At 39.2% G+C, this 21,927-nt stretch overlaps 1 protein-coding gene across 1 annotated transcript; it reads right to left on the reverse strand.

The window, feature by feature from the left end:
* Positions 1–1,779: 1,779 nt before the first annotated feature.
* Positions 1,780–13,805, reverse strand: LOC106084411 (transmembrane protein 53). The gene is made up of 5 exons (XM_013248079.2): positions 13,537–13,805; positions 10,281–10,736; positions 9,852–10,215; positions 5,334–5,474; positions 1,780–2,141 (listed from the first exon to the last, which is right to left on the reverse strand). The coding sequence occupies exons 2-5, from the start codon at positions 10,715–10,717 to the stop codon at positions 1,914–1,916; spliced, it is 1,170 nt and encodes a 389-aa protein (XP_013103533.2). The 5' UTR covers positions 10,718–10,736; positions 13,537–13,805; the 3' UTR covers positions 1,780–1,913.
* Positions 13,806–21,927: the final 8,122 nt, after the last annotated feature.

Below are 21,927 nucleotides of genomic sequence, written 5' to 3' on the forward strand. Positions count from 1 at the left end.
GGTAGCTTTTGGAGGGGGCTGTTTTCCTGACCTGCATATTTATTTCAAAGTTATAGTTGTAACCCGATATTCCTGCAAGAACATATAATTTGAATCCCCATTTGTTTGGCTTCATTGGCAGATATTGCTTCAAGTAGGATTTGCATTTCGTAGAGCATAGTTGTTCATCAACAAAAAGGCAGCCTTCAAATGGAACCGATATAAATCGCTCAACCAAATGTTTTACAATAGGTCGTATTTTAAAAAGGCGATCGTGACTTGGATCATCTTTCGGTTTTATGTCATTATTGTTATTGAAATGAAGCATTGATTTTATTTTCTCAAATTTGCCCAATATCGACGATTGTTTGGAATTTGAACCACAGACATAATAATACATATACCCAAAAATTTTTGCAATTCTTGTTTATCCAAATTATCTCGAGAATCTGGGTTTTTTTTGGCAAGTATACAAATTTGGCTGGTAAACGACAAGAATTCATAAGTTCATCCGAAAAAAATATGTGAAGTAACTGCAGGGTCCTTCCAAATTCAAAAAGTGTTCTGGAAGCTCTTCGCTGCCCTTAAATTCGGTATTTAAATCCATTGTGAACTCTTTTTGTTTCCAAATAGTACGTTCATATCTTTGTTTCAGAGATCGCAAATCACCAAGAATACTTCTCTCATTAGTTTGTGGTTTCACTGCAGCCGTAGACACTTCTCCTAAATCTGCTTCCTCCTCCACATACTCCAGTCAACTCAAATTGATTGCAACATTGTTTTCATCGTCAACCATCAAAAAACTCATCTTCACTGTCAACCCAACTTTCAATTATTTTTGCAATTTCGTTATCATCAAGAGACCTCAAAATAAAAAATATAATTAGACGCATGGAATTGCCCATATGCAATATAAGAACACATACGCAATATAAATTCCTACAAGCGAAAACGCATACACTTGCACATATGCAATTATGCATTACAGCATTCAAGCAAAAGCGTTTCATTTGGATTTTGCTTCTTAATTACAAACAAATAGTAGTAAACTACACAAATAATACTTACATTTTGGTTATAGTTCACACAATTTTAAAATAATAAAATAAATCCACACAACTTTTTCGTTTTCTTAAAATACTATTTGTTTTAACGACATATTTCAGTATATGCTTAATAAACTATGCAAAATTGCTATAAGAACAGAATGTTTTGACATAAAAGAGAGCAACGAAAAAAAAACTAACGGTAAATATTGAAAGACAGAGCTGCCATATACGTGTAAATCCAACATTGCATATATGCAATGCCATGCAACGAAGGGTTAAGGAGAAATATATAACCAAAAAAGCTGAAAGTCAAGCCCCAGCAAAAAACACTGAATGTTGATAACTCTAACATTGGTATAGTCAACGATTTTACCTTGGTACCTCGGACAAAACAAACGCTACAAGTTTTAAGATCAAAATCAGAGTTGTATTGTAAAAGCCCAAGCAAACACAAGGAGAGATTTACTTCCTTCACCCAAGAACTCTGGAACTGTGTGAATCTAGGCATTGTGCTGTCCCGCTAAGTAAGTAATTTAAAAAAAAATCCAATTTTCTCAAAAGTTTTTCTGAATTTTTCGTTAAATTTAAAATTGACTTTAATTACAATACATTTTATAGAAATCACATTTGAAACGTTTTTTTTAGGATATTGCCTGAAAGATATTTTTTTAACATATTGCCTGGTGATATTTTTTTCATATATTAAATATGTTTATTTAATTTTTTATGTAACATTTCTAAATCATGAAAATAATATTGTTTGTTATTTATTAAACTCATTTCGCTGATTTACATTTTTTTCTGATTTTTCAAATTAGAAAAATAAATTATAAGTCTGGATAAAACAGCGAAACGCCAGATTTTGTTTAGTTAGATTGGAGAGATTTAGTCATATTTCATAGAAGTCGATGTGGGAGTCGTCGACGTGCTGTTAAACGAATCCATGGCAGGTTTAAATGGTGCAGCCAAGCAATTATTAATAAAATTACAAACACATTGTATATATTGTTGGGGATATTTTGTATAGATTTTAACATGTTCGGCATCCTCGAAACAAACTGAAGTTACATCGACACCCTGTTGTTGTCGAATATTTATGAAATGTTCGACATCCTGGAAGTATGAATATTTTTAGAATATTTTATTAGACATTTTGTTAAATTTAGTTTTTTAAAACTTTGGTTAATATTTTTAAAAATATTGTCATACCCAACGCCATAGGATAGGAAGCATATTCATTTAGTCATTCCGTTTGCAACACATTGAAATATCAATTTCCGACCCTACAAAGTAAAATTCTAAGGCGTTTTAACGATGTCCATGTGTCTGTCCGGCGTGTGTCCGCCTGTTATTGTCTGATTTAATTGACTTTTTCTTCACGTAACCAACACGCAGGGGATGTCCCCTATACATGCAGTGCATTGCGTTGGCAATTAGGAAAGTTAGGGGTTGGAGGGGGGAAAGAGGGAGTAGTGTTCATTGATATTCGTCTTAAATTTCTGAACGTCAATGTCGGTGCGAAAGACATAAGCCGGAAGTTGATTCCACATACGAATGGTTCGGGCGAAAAATGAATTTTCTCGGTAATGCATAGTTCGGTCGACTGGCCCAAACGGGTGTGAGTTCCTAGCAAGTCATATATTCCTGGTGAACATCCTAACGTCAGGGATAAGAAGACGTATATGCCTGGAACACACGCCATGAAAATAATGATAGAGCAATACAACGCTACCCACATTTCGACGACGTTCAAGAGAAGCAATAGAGTTGGATACCCTACTGTCCCCAATCAACACCATCGCTCTCCGTTGAAACCGGTCAAGTAGCTCCAAAGATGATTTTGGAGCTCCTGCCTTATATGAGAGTTATATTCCATACTCGGCCTGATGTATGTAGGTAGTAAAGATATTGAGAAGATCAAAAGAGGTGAAATATTTCTTGCACCGCTTAAGAAAGCTCAAACGCTTGAATGCTTCTTTCGACACTTCGTATACGTGTTTTGACTAACGGACATCACATTGTATCTTCATGCCCAGAACATCAATAGCATATGACTGTTCAATATCGATAGCTATCGACGATTGTAGAGGGTCAGTGAATCGCTTGTGAGACAAGAAACAGAACTGCGTCTTCTGTGCGTTAAAGTCGACTCTCTTCATTCTCACTCGAAATGGCCAACAAATCCTGGGAGAGCGTCTCATCCTCCTGTCCACAATTTCTTGAGGACTGGGCCTATGGTCGAATGAATATGAATGACACAGACTACTGTCATCGGCAAATGAGTAGACTGGCTACGAAGTCTGACCCAATAGATCGTCAATGAAAATAAGAAAAAGGAAAGGGGAAAGGACAGAGCCTTGAGGCACACCTGCGGTCAATGTATACTCATCTGATGAGAACCCAACTCGTATAGTGCGACCTCTGAGAAAGTTTGATATAAATGGAACGATGTTATTACCAACTCCAAAAGCGACAAGCTTTGATAAAAGTGCACCATGCCAGACCCAGATCAAATGCCTTGGAGATATCCAGAGCCACGACCTTACTCTCACTAAACTGCGACTCCATCGTTCCGACAAAAATGCCATTAGGTCTCTCGTAGACCGATTTTTGCGGAACCCATACTGTCTGTCGCTTAGAAGGCCATTGGACTCTAAGTATCTGACAAGATGATGGTTAACCATACTCTTCATAATCTTGGAGAGCGCGGAGCATATCCCAATTGGCAATTCGCAGGGTTGTTCGCCCCACCTTTTTTGGGGATGGGCTGAACTCTCGCAACCTTCCAAAGTTGAAAAGGTTGCATAGTGGACGAGCAATCGTCGAAGAACACTTACAAAAGAAAAGTGTTGATATACCGTTCGGGCCCGGAGATTTATTAACGTCGAGATCCGCAAGGACAAGATGATGGTTAACCATACTTTCCATAACCTTGGAGAGCGTGGAGCATATCGCAATTCGCAGGGTTGTTCGCCCCACCTTTTTTGGGGATGGGCTGAACGTTCGCAACCTTCCAACGCGCCGGGAAAACTGCCGCACGGTAAGCCTGATTGCACTGAAATTTGACTGAATAACTGCCATATAGACCGATCTGCGGACTCTAGGACTTAAGCCCATTAAAAGCCGCATTTGTCACTCGATTTCACTGAAACTTGGAACAGTGACTTGGACAAGGCCACTCGATATCCAAACCGTGTGTGGTCCACATCAGACCACATTTGGATATAGCTGCCGTATACACCGATCTACGGACTAACGGACTTAAGCCCATTAAAAGATACATTTGTCACTCGATTTATCTGAAATTTGGAACAGTGACTTGGACAAGGACACTCGATATCCAAACCAAATATGGTCCACATCAGACCACATTTGGATATAGCTGCCATATATACCGGTTTGTGGATTTAAAGACTTAAATCCCTGAAAGCCGCATTTATTACCCGGTTTCACTGAAATTTGGAACAGTGAGTTGGACAAGGTCACTTGACATCAAAACCGAGTATGATCCACATCAGACCACATTTGGATAAGGCTGCCGTATAGATCGATTTGTTGGTATAAGGACTTAAACCCATGAAAGCCGCATTTATTGCCCGATTTCACCGAAATTTGGACCAGTGATTTACAATAGGACAACCGATATTTGAACGATGTATGGATCAGTTTATACCATTTTTGGATACAGCTGCCATATACATCAATCTTGGATCTTGATTTCTTTAGTCTCTAGAGGGTGCAATTATTTCTCCAATTTGGCTGAAATTTTGAATGAAGTGTCTTGTTTTGGCTTCCAATAATTGTGTCGAGAATGGTCAAGTCGGTTCATAACGTAATGTAGATCCCATGGAAGTCGATCTCGGATCTTAACTTTTTGAGCCTCTAGAGGGCACAATTATTATCTGATTTGACTGAAAGTTTGCATGAAGTGTTCTGCGTTCACTTTCAATAATTGTGCCAGGTATGGTCATAATCGGATATTAACCTGATATAGCTTCCATATAAACTGGCCTCCCCATTTTACTTCTTGAACCCCTAAGGAGAGCAATTCTTATACGATTTGGCAAATTTTGCACAATGACTTCCACAAAGGGTTCCAACGTCCAAATCAAGTATGGTCCGAAGGGGCCATAATCTGACATAGCTTCAATAGCATAGCAGTTCATATTTATTATACTTTGTTTGCCTATAAAGAGATATCGGGCAAAGAACTTGTCATATGTGATCCATGGTGGAGGGAAGTTCGGCCGAACTTAGCACTATTTTAATTGTTTTTTTTTTTTTTATAAATTTTGCTACACTTACCGTGTGGGGTATGACAACATCACCTTTGGAGTATAAAAACAATTGCGGATATTCATTTGGTTCATTTTTAAGATCATGGAAAGGATTCGTTTGTATTGGTTCGGTTTTAACGAAAAGGCTTTTAAATGCAGAAAAAGTTTCCTAAAAAGAAAGAAAGAAAGAGATTTAGTTTTAACAAGTAAAAAGGCATTAAGTTCGACCAGGCCGAACTTTGGATACCCACCACCTCGGGTATATATGTAAATCACCTTTCGTCATAATCCGGAGCAAAAAGCATTATATATGCACCCATAGCAGCTATATCCAAATATGGACCGATTTGGACCAAATTAGGCACGGCCATTAAGTGGTCTACAATTCACTGTTCAATATATGACAAGGATGTCGCAAAGCCTAACATAAGTCACTATCCCAAATTTCAGCAAAATCGGAAAATAAATGAGCCGTTTATGGGCCCCAAGACCTTAAATCGAGAGATCGGTCCATATGGCATCTATATCCAAATCTGAACCGATCTAAGCTAAATTGAAGAAGAATGTCAAAGGGCTCAACACAACTCACTGTCCCAAATTTTGGCGACATCGGACAATAAATGAGCCGTTTATGGGCCCAGGATCTTAAATCGAGAGTTCGGTTTATATGGCAGCTATATCCAAATCTGGACCGACCTGGCCCTCTTCCAGAAGGATATCGAGGGGTCCAACTTAACTCACTGTACTAAATGCTTCATTTATGGTCACAAGACCTTAAATCGAGAGTTTGGTATATATGGCAGCTATATCCAAATCTGGACCGATCTGAGCCAAATTGAAGAAATATGTCAAAGGGCACAACACAACTCATTGTCCCAAATTTCAGCGAAATCGTTCAATAAATGCGCCGTTTATGGACCTTAAATCGAGAGATCGGTCTATATGGCAACTATATCCAAATCTGGACCGACCTGGGCCAAACTGAAGAAGCATGTCGAGTGGTCTAACATAACTCACTGTCTCAAATTCAGCAAAATCGGATAACAAATGTGGCTTTTATGGGCCTAAGACCTTAAATCGTCAAGTCGGTCTATATGGGGGCTATATCAAGACATAGTCCGATCCATCTTCGAACTTAACCTGCCTAAGGACAAAGAAAATGTGTGTAAAGTTTCAGCTCAATATCTCTATTTTTAAAGATTGTATCGTGATTTCAACACATAGACAGACGGACGGACGGGGCTAGATCTTCTTAGATTTTTACGACGTTCAAAAATATATTGGGTTGCCCAAAAAGTAATTGCGGATTTTTCATATAGTCGGCGTTGACAAATTTTTTCACAGCTTGTGACTCTGTAATTGCATTATTTTTTCTGTCAGTTATCAGCTGTTACTTTTAGCTTGCTTTAGAAAAAAAGTGTAAAAAAGTATATTTGATTAAAGTTCATTCTAAGTTCTATTAAAAATACATTTACTTTCTTTTAAAAAATCCGCAATTACATTTTGGGCAACCCAATATATACTTTATAGGGTCGGAAATGGATATTTCGATGTATTGCAAACGGATTGGCAAAATGAGACTAACAAAAGCTTCTTCAAATACTCGCTCCTTTTTTTCATAATAGACAAAGTATTGTCAAAGTGAGCCTGTCACGGAATTCAAGGAACTGCAGCGGTTTGTTGCATTAGCAGTGCAGTATAAAAGCATTCAACTCTAATCAACGCAAACAGCTTTTACAAAAACACAAATGATTTTGCAGTGGTATTGATGCGTATAAAACAGTGACGGGCAAATACACACACACTATTACACGTATTTGTGTTCGTGTACAAGAGCATAAGCCCATGGACTTGATAATATTAGGCACAACGCTGATATAAAGCGCTAGGAGCGTCGCCTGAGTTAAAACTACCAACGCAAAGACTAATGCCCATTAGTCTCTTCCCTGCAGGACATAAGACTGGTTATAAACTGGTGAATTTTTGTGACCAATGACTGGTCCCCGGACTATCCATATGACCGACGATTTTAACATAGACATGTCGCCCAGAAAAACGTGGTTGCTTGTTGTTTTCTTTTCGTACGATGTGTGTACAACAAAAAAGATGATTGTTTGTTGTTTTTTTTTTTATAAGATGTGTGTACAACAAGAAAAACAACAAGAACAACAAATGCGTACCTAAGAAAAAATGAACTGTACCCAACATAGATACATTTGAGGCGGTGTATTCACCGGTTTGTTCTGTGAAAAGAGAAAACGCAAAAGTAGCCAAGCAATGGATAAAAATGACTGGTGATAAGACCGATAATTTATGTTAAAAGGGTTAATTTACCCCAAACTTCCTGCAGAGTTGTGTATGCGGTAACATGATGAGTGTTTGAAAAACAAAAAAAACAACAAAAATACCGCAAGTTTATTACACCCTTTACAATAGGATGGAGGTATACTAATTTCGTCATTCCGTTTGTAACACATTGAAATCTGAGATCTGAGACCCAAGAAAGTATATATATTCTTGATCGCCTTGACATTTTTAGTCGATTTAGCTCTGCCCGCCCGACTGTCTGTATGTGGAAAACACGTTAATTTTCGTAGGAGTAAGGCGCTTGGCGCTTGAAATTTTGCATAAATACTTCTTATTAGTGTAGGCTGGTTGGGATTGTAAATGGACCATATCGGTTAATATTTTGATATAGATGCATTATAAACCGATCTTGGATCTTGACTTCTTGAGCCTCTAGAGTGTGCAATTCTCATCCAAATTGGCTGAAATTTTGTATGAAGTGTTTTATTATGGCTTTCAACAACTGTGGTAACTGTGGTTTAAATCGATTCATAACCTGATGTAGCTGCCATATAAACCGATCACGGATCTTGACTTATTGAACCTCTAGAGTGCGTAATTATTATCCGATTTGGCTGAAATTTTTGAATATGAAATGTTTTGTTTTGACTTCCAACATTTGTGCCAAGTATGGTTCAAATCGGTTCATAACCTTATAAAGCTGCCATTTTCTTATCCAATTTTGCTGACTTTTTGTACTACGACTTCTTTAATGACCTTCAACATACATGCCAAATATGATCTGAATCTGTGTATATTTTTTCCGATTTTAATTCCCCACTTCTGCACAATTCCCAAGGTACAACTGTCAGAGCACTTTTTCTTATCGATTGTCTTAAGTAAACAGGTGTTTCTTAGATCCCATCTCGAGTTTTTCCCTTCAAGGTCTTATTTCAGCTAGGTGGATAACGATTCCCCAGATAAGCTGTTTTCCAAACAATCGGCATTTCACTTCTAGCGTACACCTTGAACTTTTTCCTATCGCTTGTCTTAGGTAAGGTTAGGTTGAAAAGAGGATGCAGATATTAATCTACCCCATGCCTATATAGACATACACCTAAGCTTGTTGTGCGCTCTAACAACTAACAGGTAATCTCGAAAAAGAAAATTTTAAGTTAGGAATTCCGTGCTACTTACAAAATCCTTAATTGTTTTCCATACCACTCCCCTAAGTTGGTTCATGTCTGATATCGTGCCCCCATCTAAGTAACAGTGTTTGTTAGCCGCGAAAGACGGGCAATTTCCCCGCGTGCTCTACACATGCTATCGCTTGTCCCACCGATTTTACATAAGTGAGCTCGTATTCCTCGTATGTGTCCCGTTATGACACTATAAGCTATACTGACCTTCTTCTTACATCCTTTCAGTAATAGCCTCGTCCTCTCACGATCCGGATCACCCCATAGGATTTTTGCCGTCCTACCGACAGTTTCGCTGTTGCCCAGTGTTACTTCGCGTTTGTCGCCCACTCCCTTATATCGGACTGCGTCGACCTGAAAGTCTTCGGGTCAACCAAGTTTATCGACGGCAGTTCTCTGACCTTCACTGCCAAATCGTCTGCCCTTTCGTTCCCCCTTACTCCGTTATAGTCCGGCACCCAAACGATGCGGATTGTGCCATCCTCAGAGAAGGCGTTAATATCCTTCTTACACACCAAGACTGTTCTTCACCTTACCGTCCTGGTTGTTATTGCCCTTATGGCCATTTTACTGTCCGTAAATATGTTCGCAATCGACGTCCTCACGTTAGTACCACACCACCTCACGCATTCCGTGATCGACCGGATCTCTGCATGCAGGCACGTATTATGGTCAGGCAGTCTAAAACAGATCTCAGTCCCCGGGTCCTCAATGTAAACTCAAAGGCTTTTCTTAAATGCACAGGGTTTCTTAGGTCCCATCCCGAAGTTTTCCCTTTAAGGTCTTATTCCCCAGACAACCTTTAGCTTCAATTTCTAACATCCACAGAATACAACCTATAAAGGTATGCCGGATTTTAGAACAAAGTACCGGAGTTTAGCATGTCTCTCGTTTCTATCGGTCACCTTCATTCTATGTAAACTGGTTGGAGGGTGAGAGATTTGAATTATATTCACTAGACGAGAGACTTGAAAAGTCGCCCTAGCTTCGCTGAGGAGGAAGATGTTAAATAACCTCTCCATATAATGTAGAAAAGATTTCGTATTTGATCTTATACTCACCTCAACAAACCACATAATACCCAAAGTTATGGTTATTATGATAGCTGTGACACAATGACACTTCTTTCGTTCCTTGCCATAAATGGCTGTGACGGCACGATAGAGGCCCAACATACGCCTCTCCCCAGGGGCCGAATCCAAAATCATGCCACGCACTTGCAGTGGAGTTCTATGCTTACGTATGGCCAATGATATGTGCTGGTACAGATAGGCACCACCATTTGAAAACAAATGGAAAATGACAGGATGTGAATCGAAATTCATGTCGTAGATAAGTTTCAGGATTTTTTCGCCAATGGGAAACATTTCGCGACGTTTCCAAAATAAAGTATCCACAGGTGCGGTATAACGGACAGTAATTAAGCTATAGAACAAAAAACAAGGATTTATTAAAAAATAATCTTTTGTTATTTTTATAACTCAACCTACCCTCGATCTTCATAGATTTTGGAATATTTCATTAGATATCTATCCTGACAACCAGCCCAGCCCAATAGCATTACTATCGGCACATTTGTATCGTTATAAACGAATACAAAATCATCTGCCTCTGGCTGATCAAATCCATTGTTGCTGTTCGTGGTGGTTGTGGCTTCATTGCGATATTGCGGTGTTGGAAACTTGATGATATACTCCAGAGTATCATTGGGTCTAACTATGTTTTGCAGTAACTGCTGTTGATTATTAAGGCCTGTGGCTCCTGTCGCTGGTGGCTTTCTAGGACCGGCCGATTCTAAGAAACGTCTTACCGTAGAGGTTTTATTACCACCTTCACCATGTTGATTATTATCGCCCTTCATGGATGTTGTTGTTATAGTAGTTGTGGTTGTTGTTGCCGCAGAGCTATAGGACTTTTTATCACCCATGGTCTTTGTTACAGTTGTACTAAGAATTTAAAAAAAAATAATATATATATATAACAAGAAAAGCGTGCAAAGTTCAGCCGAGCCGAATCTTATATACCCTCCACCATTTGTTAAAACTCTTTCAATGACTTTTTCAATTATATATGAGCTGTATGGGCTATGCTTATCATGTCGAACAAGACATAGAAAAATATCCCCTCCAAATTTCTGGCAAATCGAGTAGTAATTGCGCTCTCAAGAGCAAAATTGGGAGAACGATTTATATGAAAGCTATCTCAGGTTACGGCGCTTCAAAAGTTCACCTACTGCTCAATACTTAACCGGATCCAAAGGATGGCTTGTTTGTGCATCACAGCCGCACTGAGTACGACACCGTCTGAAGCACTGAATTAATTTCTACATCTTATGCCTCTGGACACTGTGGCTAGACAAATTGCAGCGACCACTGTCGTGAGGTTAAGGGAGCTTTCTCAATGGTCATCTGGCGGCTACGGATTTCAAAATTTCAGCTCAATTGGATAAAAATTGCGCCGTCTAGCACTCAAGAAGTCAAATCAGGAGATCGATTTATATGGCGGCCATTTGAGGTTAGACTTATTTGGACCATCTTTGGCACAGTTGTTGGAAGTTATACCAAAACGATATGTGCAAAATTTCAGTCAAATCGGATAAGAATTGCTTCCTCTAGAAGCTCAAGAAGTCTATTCGGGATATAGGTTTATATGGGAGCTATTGGTAGTCGGCGTTGACAAATTTTTTTCAACGGCTTGTGACTCTGTAATTGCATTCTTTCTTCTGTCAGTTATCAGCTGTTACTTTTAGCTTGCTTTAGAAAAAAAGTGCGCGAAATTTTGTTTACATTTGTTTGTTTGGCGTCAATTTTAATATGGGTACCACAAGTATTGAAAGAAATTCATTTAACAAACCGAATCAACGCTTGTGATATGCACCTTAAACGCAATGAATTCGACCCGTTTTTAAAACGAATCATAACTGGAGATGAAAAATGGATTGTTTACAATAACGTTAGTCGAAAACGATCATGGTCCAAGCATGGTGAACCAGCTCAAACCACTTCAAAGGCTGATATCCACCAAAAAAAGGTTATGCTGTCTGTTTGGTGGGATTGAAAGGGTGTGGTATATTTTGAGCTGCTTCCAAGGAACCAAACGGTTAATTCGGATGTTTACTGTCAACAATTGGACAAATTGAATACAGCCATCAAGGAGAAGCGACCAGAATTGGTCAATCGTAAAGGTGTCATATTCCACCAGGACAACGCTAGACCGCACACATCTTTGGTCACTCGCCAAAAACTGAGTGAGCTTGGCTGGGAACTTTTAATGCATCCACCATATAGCCCTGACCTTGCACCATCAGACTACCATTTATTTCGATCTTTGCAGAACTCCTTAAATGGTAAAACTTTCGGCAATGATGAGGCTTTAAAATCGCACTTGGTTTAGTTTTTTGCAGATAAAGGCCAGAAGTTGTATGAGCGTGGAATACTAAATTTGCCAGGAAGATGGCAAAAGGTTATCGAACAAAATGGCAATTATATATTTGATTAAAGTTCATTCTAAGTTTTATTAAAAATGCATTTAGTTTCTTTTAAAAAAATCCGCAATTACTTTTTAGGCAACCCAATATTTTATTTTATTTTTAATTTATTTTATTTTATTTTATTTTATTTTATTTTATTTTATTTTATTTTATTTTATTTTATTTTATTTTATTTTATTTTATTTTATTTTATTTTATTTTATTTTATTTTATTTTATTTTATTTTATATCATTCCATTTCATTTTATTTTACTTTCTTTTATTTTATTTTATTTTATATTATTTTATTTTATTTTATTTTATTTTATTTTATTTTATTTTATTTTATTTTATATTATTTAATTTAATTTAATTTTAAATTTATTTTATTTTATTTTATTTTATAATATTTTATTTTATTTTAAATTTATTTTATTTTATTTTACTTTATTATATTTTATTTAATTTTTTATTTTATTTAATATTATTTTATGTTCTATATTTTATTTTTTTTATTTTCCACATTTATTTTATTCCATTTTGCTGAAGTTCACTTTATTTTTTTTTATTTGATTTTCTTTTTTTAACAAAAAATGTTTTTTAGGGCATCTATGGCGTATGAGTAATGCTTTTATTGCATCGAATGTAAATCATATGTCCGTATGTTCCAATAGCTTTAGAATTTTGCCTACCTTATACCTTAAAGCATATCTCCCAACTTGAAATTGTTCTAAATTAATGGTCCTTTGATCCTTTAAGACAGGTCAGTTCTTTTCAGATGTTTTAAGAAAATTTATCGATGTTTATTTGCCTACACTTCACCAAGTAGCTACACGTACGTATATATGTTTGCATGCATATACCACCATGCTTTTATGTAATACAAGTGAGCGCACATATATATATAATATTACACTTAGTATAAGCACACACATACACCTGCATGTGTGTGTTAGACATGGACAGGGTAGCATGCATGTTTCCAATATATTTCCCTTTGGTGATTATAACTATGATAGTCACAATAATTGACATATTTGTTCAATGGATTTTTGATGACAATGCAAAGGAAATTTCCATCAGAATATTGAAAAGGGACAACGTGTTCTAATAAATGAATATATGACATTTTTTTTTTGAAAAACTTTCTTCAAACGAAATTTTATTGGAAAAAAGTAAATACATCATTCACTATATATAGTATATTCAATATATTTTTTCTAAAAATTTTCACGCTTTTCCTAGGAAGTTTTCTTTTTTTCTGGCACAACACTTACCTCAAAGTCCTTTTCTGTTTCTGTGGCAAGCAGAGAAGGAACTCTTTCTTCTTTAGGAGTTGTAGGCTGAAATCAAACTTTTATTAAATAAGAAATTCTTGACCTTCCTCTTTAAGCACCGTTAGAACTAAACACACAACAAAAAAATTTTAAAATGTAAATTTCTACTGAGCCCGAGTGAGTGTGACTAAATGGTTGTGCAGGCTCAATGCTTCAGTTGTGCTCGTATGTTTATGGTAGTGGTGTTGGCCGTACGTGCTCTCGTGAAAGGCCTATAGAAAGAAGAAAAAAAGAAAGGCAAAGAGGAATCATGTGTTTGCTTGAATTGGGTTGTCAAGGTAGCCTTGCTTTGCCAGCCGATGACAATGACAAAAAGAGTTACTCTCTCTCTCTCACACACACACACTCTCTTTGTTGATAATACTTCTCTCGCAAAATGTTCTCATGTGTTGTGCAAAGGATATTGAAAGTGAAAGTTTTTTCTATCTAACAGACTTGCGCTGAATAAAAGAACGAGTTTTCTCTCATTTATGAGTTGACATATGCCATTGCCGGTTTTTATTGTGGAAAATTGACAATACAATCTAAAGATAATGACAGTTTGGCAAACATTTTATAGTAGACAACTTGTAAAACAAAAACTCTATCAAGGTAAGCATTGCATAGTGGGAAGAAAATAAAAATTAGAGGAATTTTGCAAATCTTTTAAAACATCAGTTTGGCTGAATTAGCTGACTAGACCGTACTCCCGCAGGTGAGTTTTTATACCCACCGAAGGATGGGGGTATATTCATTTTCTCATTCCGTTTGCAACACATCGAAATATCCGTTTCCGACCCTTTAAAGTATATATATTCTTGATCAGCGTTAAAATCTAAGACGATCTAGCCATGTCCGTTCGTCTGTCTGTTGAAATCACGCTACAGTCTTTAAAAATTGAGATGTTAAGCTGAAACTTTGGACAGATTCTTTTTTTGTCCATAGCCAGGTTAAGTTCGAAGATGGGATATATCGGACTATATCATGATATAGCCCCCATATAGACCCATCCGCTGATTTAGGGTCTTAGGCCCATAAAAGCCACATTTATTATCGGATTTTTGTGAAATTTGAGACAGTTAGTTGCGATAGGCCACTCGACATCCATCTTCAATTTGGTTCAGATCGGTTCAGATTTGGATATAGCTGCCATATAGACCGATCTCTCGATTTATGGTCTTGGGCCCATTAAAGGCGCATTTATGTCCGATTTTGCCAATATTTGGGACAGTGAGTTGTGTTAGCCCTTTCGACATCCTCCTTTTATTTGGCCCAGATCGGACCAGATTTAGATATAAGGTTTTGGGCCCATAAAACGCGCATTTATTGTCCGATTTTGCCAAAATTTGGGACAGTAAGTTGTGTTAGGCCCTTCGGCATCTTCCTTGTATTTGGCCCAGATCGGTCCAGATTTAGATATACCTGGCATATAGACCGATCTCTCGATTTAAGGTTTTGGGCCCATAAAAGGCGCATTTCTTGTCCGATGTCGTCAAATTTGGGAAAGTGACTTAAGTTAGGCTCCTCGACAATATGGCACAGATCGGTTCAGATTTGGATATAGCTGCCATATAGAGCGATCTCTCGATTTATGGTCTTGGGTCCATATAAGGCGCATTTATTGCCCGATTTTGCCAAAACTTGGGACATTGAGTTGTGTGAGGGCCTTCGACACTAGCTGCAATAGAGACCGATCTGCATTTTGGATCAGATCGATCCAGATTTAGATATAGCTGCTATATAGACCGATCTCTCGATTTATTGTATGATTTCGCCGAAATTTGGGAGGTCCTTCGATATCCTTCTTCAATTTGGCCCAGACCGGTTCAGATTTGGATATAGCTGCCTTATATACCAAGCCGGTTCCACCCGACCTCTCACTGAGACTCTCCCTCTCATCTGTGGACGCGTGGACTTCTCACCTATGGACGCGCCCAGTACCTCGCAGCTAAGCTTCTCGTGACAGCAATAAACACCGCACAGATTGAACCTCAATGTTCCAGCTTGTGTAGCGCTCACAGCTATGCCGTGCCGGGACCTAGTTTCTTTTTTATGTCTTGTACCTGGTCCTTCCCCTTTTCTCCTTAAACCTCAGGGTGGCACATTTCTCTTGAAATGGCATATTTCCCTTGAAATTCTGGTAAGGGGCTTGCCGCCCTCGAAACTAAGAAATTTAGGTGGACAGTATGGCGGCACTCAAGGCTTTGGGGTTCGAGGATGGTGAGGTCGAGATGCGTGGCGGACAGTTTGGAACCCCTAGATTGGCTTCGGGCCCACGATGTGACGCTGACATGGGTTCGTGGGCATGAGAGGATTCCAGCAAATGAGAGGGCGGACGAGTGCGCCATGAGAGGTTCGTCTGCGCCGGTCGGACCAGCCATCGGTCTTGCCTACGTACCATTTGTCGAGCGACTGAACACAGTAGATGGGATGGGCAGAGTAGCGACGGTGGCGAGGTGGGACTCGGTAGATGGTTGCCGGACTGCGAAGGCGCTATGGCCGGTCATCGACCGGAGGAGGACGAGGGAGTTTCTGCCGTTCGATAAGAGGTCGATGAGTATTTTGATAGGGGTCATAACCGGACACTGTGCCATAGGCCGCATGGCGACACCGCACAAGCGATTTTGTAGAAGTTGCCTCGATGAGGATGGACGTAGGCTCTCCTTTCTGGGGAGCCGTTTCTTCTGTGATCTAAGTGAACTTGCAAATGTACCCCTGTTATCTCTCCTAAGGTTTGTTGAGGGAACAGGATGGTTCCGACGCGGGGTGCCACAAGCTCCGGTGTAGGTAGATCCGTGCTTGCGTAAGGACGGGCGGTTCTCCACCCCCCGCTCGGGTTTATCCACTCCTTCTGTCTTGTTCTTTTACGAACGAGATCTCACATTTTCTTTTTCTTCCCTGGCCTCCGAATAAACTCACCTTTGGTGGGTAACCCATTCAACCTAACCTAACCTAGGGTGGCACATGGCACGACGCTGGGGGCATTTTGTAGCCACTTCAATGGGTGACCACCATAATAAGCTTAGTAAGGTCACAGACGGTCCTGGAGTATAAGAAAAAGATTAACGTCTTCTCTAAGGATGGTTGGATTCGCATTTTTTGGGGGTGCCTGCTCATAACGGAGTTTTTTTGAGGCGACGGAGTCCATGTTAAGAGCGTGAGCGACAAAAGCGCATTTGACGCAAATCTTATGGGTGGATCCGGATAGTGGGAAGACGAGGCTTACACTGAGAGGAAATAGGAAAGAGATCGGTATGGCTTTCGGTATCATTACAGAACACATACTCGTATTACTATGGATGAACTTGTAGCATGCAACTTTTGGTTGTACCTAAATTTGAATTTTGCACCCGCAAGAGTCAAATACAAAATGTTTTTGGGAAGGAAAGCCTAGCGGAAGCACGCAGGTTACCAGCCTTATTGCTCGTCGGTGGGATGGGGTCTTGCTGCTTTCCAACCTACAGCTGCTACGTTTAAAAATTAGATAGTAAAGCGTGCTTCGAGTTTAAATGAAGTGTGGAGATAGAAAATAGGACACAAGAGGCACTTCACAACGACTTTTATCCTAGCTTTTGTGTGCATTTGGGTGTTACTGCACACTGCCCGCCCATCCTGTTCATCAGTTGCACCATATCAGATTCCTAGATGAACCCACTTCGGTTCCCCTGCAAATATATCCGGCTGTTTAGAGGAAATCAGACATTCGGTTTAAAAGTTCAGCGGTTCATTGCAAAGTTAGACATTTTATTAAAACAATTCATTCTCCTTCTTACAATCTAGATTTGGACCTTAGTCCGAGGAAAATATTATTCCAAATTACTGAAACTCACTAGCTTAACTAAAACAGACAACATATCCTAGGCCTCTTTCTTTTCTTTTCTCTATAATATGACCGTATACTTTCAAGCCCAAGATTAGTTGATCAGACTCAAGATTATCAAATAGATATCCATAGGTAATTATAAAAAAAATATATATATAAAAAAAATATATAAACCAAAACAATAAAAATAATATGAAAGAGTAATCTAATTATAAATTCAATTATAAATTCTTAATTGTAACCGCGAAAGAAAAATAAAGTATGAGATGGACTAACAGGTTGGGAACCCCTGCTTTATATAAAGGCACATAAGAATTTTATAAAATGTGTGACAACCGAGGTTAAGTTCAACGGTCGATAGGTGGTAAATAGATGCGTATGTGCAGTTCTATGTAATGAATTAGTAGGTATGTACATAGGTATAAGCTAGCCACCTTGTCGGTCAGTTATACAAAAACAACTAGTAATTGGGTCTGCTTTATAACAACAACGTGAAAAAGAGATCAAATTCGTATTTCCAAAAAAAAATCAAATGAGCCGAAACAACAATAAGCGCGGATGTTCTATGCTTGTGCAAATATTTATTATTTGAGATGCCGGTAGGCATAAGAAGTGAGTGAGGCAATTCAGCAACGCTGAATGTTAAAAAAAAACCCGATTTTGAACACTTTGTCAAACAAGCGCAAGTTGGTGATTTATTTTTTTTTTCCTATTATATCAAGTACCATTTAAATTTGCATTCGATTTCCCACGAATAGCAAAAAAAAAGGCAATAACCAAATCGATGAGACGGTAGCGGTTACCGTCTCTCAGTTTAGAACACTGCAATGCAATTTGGCGCTTACTCATTTACTCTTAGTGGGGGGAAATCAAATACAATTTTTACCATCCAAGAACAATTAGCACTTACCTGTTTCCATGATCCAACGATGAAAGGCCTTCCATTGGGATGATGATGAAACAGGAGAAAATGGCTGGAAACCAAGTATGTGGTTCTGGTTTTCTTTTTTTTTCAGGTATTAGTATATAAAAAAAAATCACCTCTTTATCAAATAGAATAAATTCTTTGTATGGACTGTTCGCAATATTCTGACCCACGATCGCGCTCCCGAATTTGAACCCTTTTGTTCCCAACTTTTCACTTCTCTCGAATCGCTTATCTCAAATGGTTAAATAAAACTATAAAAGGGTATCCTTATTGATCACCCCAGGCAAAGTGCCGGGGATCGCTGGCGAGAAACTGGTGTTATTTTTCTTTTTCACAAAATTTCTGGAAATCCTCCATGAGGTCCACACCAACACACTTTCAGACACACCGAAGTTCAAGCTGTGAACAACATGACTTGTACGAGGAGATGTAACACGGCAACGACACTAGAGTGACTAGTTCTGCGATGGTACAGAAATACGCACGAACCCCTGGATGATGGCAGGGCCGTGAGCTTAACATGCAATTCAGCAGTGATCCTCCTGAGAGAGAGAATCAAGGTTTCCAACCGAACCTGCGCAGTAAAACGAAGGCACTGTTAGTGGGGAAGTCAAGAAAATAGAGACTGAGATGTTCTTACCTAATTGTGAAGCCCATCACAATAAAGAGACGAAACAAATGAGATGTAAAAGAGACCACTTGCAATATCCAAATATTTCAAAACGTCGGCCAGGCAACATGGCCAGTTACACAGACACCAATAAACCCATGCAAGAAGGGGACACAATCAGTGTTTTTGGTGGATTTCGAAAATCTTTCATCCAAAGCCTTGCTTTTCTCCTCAAAGTCGAATCGAGAAAAATAATTGTTCGCACTGAACAAAGATGCCTGGTTTCAGGAATAGAAAGCATTAAGGCAAGGGTGATTTTGAGGCCAACATCCGAAAACTCACTAGGGAATGAAATTTCGAAATACACGCCAAACAATAATCTCATAGGAGAACTCAACCACAAAAAAAAATATTGTAATTTGGATTAACCAAGTGTAACCGACTGGTGCGAACCTGTTGAAAGTTTAACTGGAATGCATGTAAAATGCCCTTCAACCTATAAATATAACCTCTGTTCGCATAACATGGCAGCAGGTCTAGCGGAATTCTTCTATATACAAGACCGGTATAGCATATAGCAAAACCTACTCAAAGAGCCACTTGCATCGGCTACTTCTTATTTCTTCCTTTCTTCAAAGAGATACAACATCTCTCTTGAACTTAATGCATGTCACAAAATGCACTCTTAGCCAAAAGCATGAAGTTGCAATTGGAAACGCAACCATTAGGATCATAAAACGGTGCCTACTTTTCAGCGCCCAAATACCCAAAGCCGAGATACAAACACATTCTGCTAAACAAACAAAAATGGAATCAATATTTCAAAGTAAACACGCACACATCTACTAGCGCCACTACATTTACCCCCCAACCAAAATCGGAGAACCGGGTTGAAAGCCCAGGTGAGCTGATCCCGCTGGTAGATGTGAGCTATTGCCGAATGTCCTTCGCATGATAATTACCAATCGGTCTGCCATGCAAGTCCTCGAGCTCATAGTAAGATTTACCAAGTCTACGACGAATGCGAGCCTTGAGAAATGTAGGTGCCAACTTGGAATTATAGCCGCGTTCGAAGTTACTCAACCGAAAATTGCGCCGATAAACCTCCTGACCAACCTCATACGAAACCTCTTTAGACCTCAGATTATATGCCTTCTCATTTCTCTCGAATTGTCGACGCATGTATTCACTCGCCTTACTACGAATAATTTCAAAGGAATCATCTCGATCAAACTGAATCATACGGTCTTCCAGCATATCCAAATTCCGCAACAGGCGATAGGAAGATCCGTTAGTCACCATGTGCTGTCCAAAAGCCATTCGATAAGGGGAAGTACCTATGGCCGAGTGCATAGTAGATCTCAGAGCACATGAAATATTGCCAAGCTGGGCATCCCAGTCCCTCTGATCGATCTTAACATAAGCTTTAATGGCGCTGAGAACACTTCTATTCACTCGTTCAGAGGCGTTCGCCTGCGGAGAATGGACTGCGGTATACATGTGGGACACCCCATACCGTTTGAGGACATCGTTAAATTTGTTGGCTCTAAATTGAGTGCCATTGTCTGAGACGACAGTCTCGGGGACACCAAATGTTTGAAACAGCTCCTCCAAGTATAAAACAACGCAATCTGCTGTAAATTTCCTAACAGGGTGAATAAAAGGGAACTTTGAAAAATGGTCTAAAACCACAAAGATACCTACGTTACCCAATTTGGACCTAGGATATGGCCCCAAGAAATCCACAAAGATCTTCTGAAAGAATCGAAAGGTTTCACCAGTGTTTCCCATAGGCGGTCTTATCGTCTGGTTGGGATGTTTTGTCATCTTACACACCTCACAGGAATTAATGTATTCCTTGACATCGTTCACCAAGTTAGGCCAATAGTAGAACCTTCGAATTCTTTCCAGTGTTTTATTTATCCCCGAATGTGCAGATAGGGGATCATCATGATGTCTCTGCAGGAGCTCAGGAACCAGTTCTCGTGGAATCCACAACTTCCACGCCATGTCATCCGTTGTTCGGTCACCAACGGCATGTTCCGTTCGCCTATACAAATACCCATCAATTATCCTTAGGTCAAGGGTGCGGTTAATGTTATTTCCAACCCTTCTAAGCAGGCCTAGGTAGTCATCTGAATGAAAGTGTGCAGACTGCAGGTCTACAAATACCCCTCGGTCATTCCCTACTTCGGACACATATAAGACCTCAGATAGGTTGTCAGAGTTGGTACGAGAAAGAGCGTCAGGAACTACGTTTTGGGATCCTTTTCTGTGTTCAATTTTAAACCGAAAGCCCTGAAGCTTTAAAGCCCATCTTGCTAGTCGACTACTGAGGTCTGTTTGGGACATGAGCCACTTCAAAGAAGCATGATCTGTGATCACTGTGAACTCGTGTCCCTCTACATACGCTCTAAATTTCTTTATGCTTAACATTGCTGCCAAACACTCTTGTTCGGTGACGCTGTAATTACGTTGGGCTTGGTTGAGTTTCTTAGACATAAATGCTATCGGAAACTCATCACCCTCCGCATTTTTCTGCACCAATACACTTCCTATGCCTGTTTTGCTAGCATCACAGTGAATGTAAAATGGCTGTGAAAAATCAGGGCTATGCAAAACAGGTGACGAAATCAAGATGGTCTTTAAATCTTCAAATGCCTTTTGAGCCTCATCATTCCACAAAAACTTTCTATTCGCTTTCAAAAGATCAGTTAACGGGGTCGAAATTGCAGCATAATTCCTGATGAATTTCCTGTACCAACCTGACATACCTAAAAATCGTCGGAGTTGTTTTACAGACCTAGGTGTTGGAAATTCAGTTATGGCCGATATTTTTTCTGGGTCTGCACGAATAATCCCGTTCCCAACAACGTGACCTAAATAGCGGACTTCGGTCACACAAAATTTGCTCTTCTCAACATTTATTGTGAGTCCAGCTGCACGCAAACACCGAGCCACTTCCTTTAAGACTTCCAAATGACGCTCGAA

This window comes from Stomoxys calcitrans, chromosome 3 (genome assembly GCF_963082655.1).
Source record: "Stomoxys calcitrans chromosome 3, idStoCalc2.1, whole genome shotgun sequence".
Lineage (NCBI taxonomy): Eukaryota > Metazoa > Arthropoda > Insecta > Diptera > Muscidae > Stomoxys > Stomoxys calcitrans.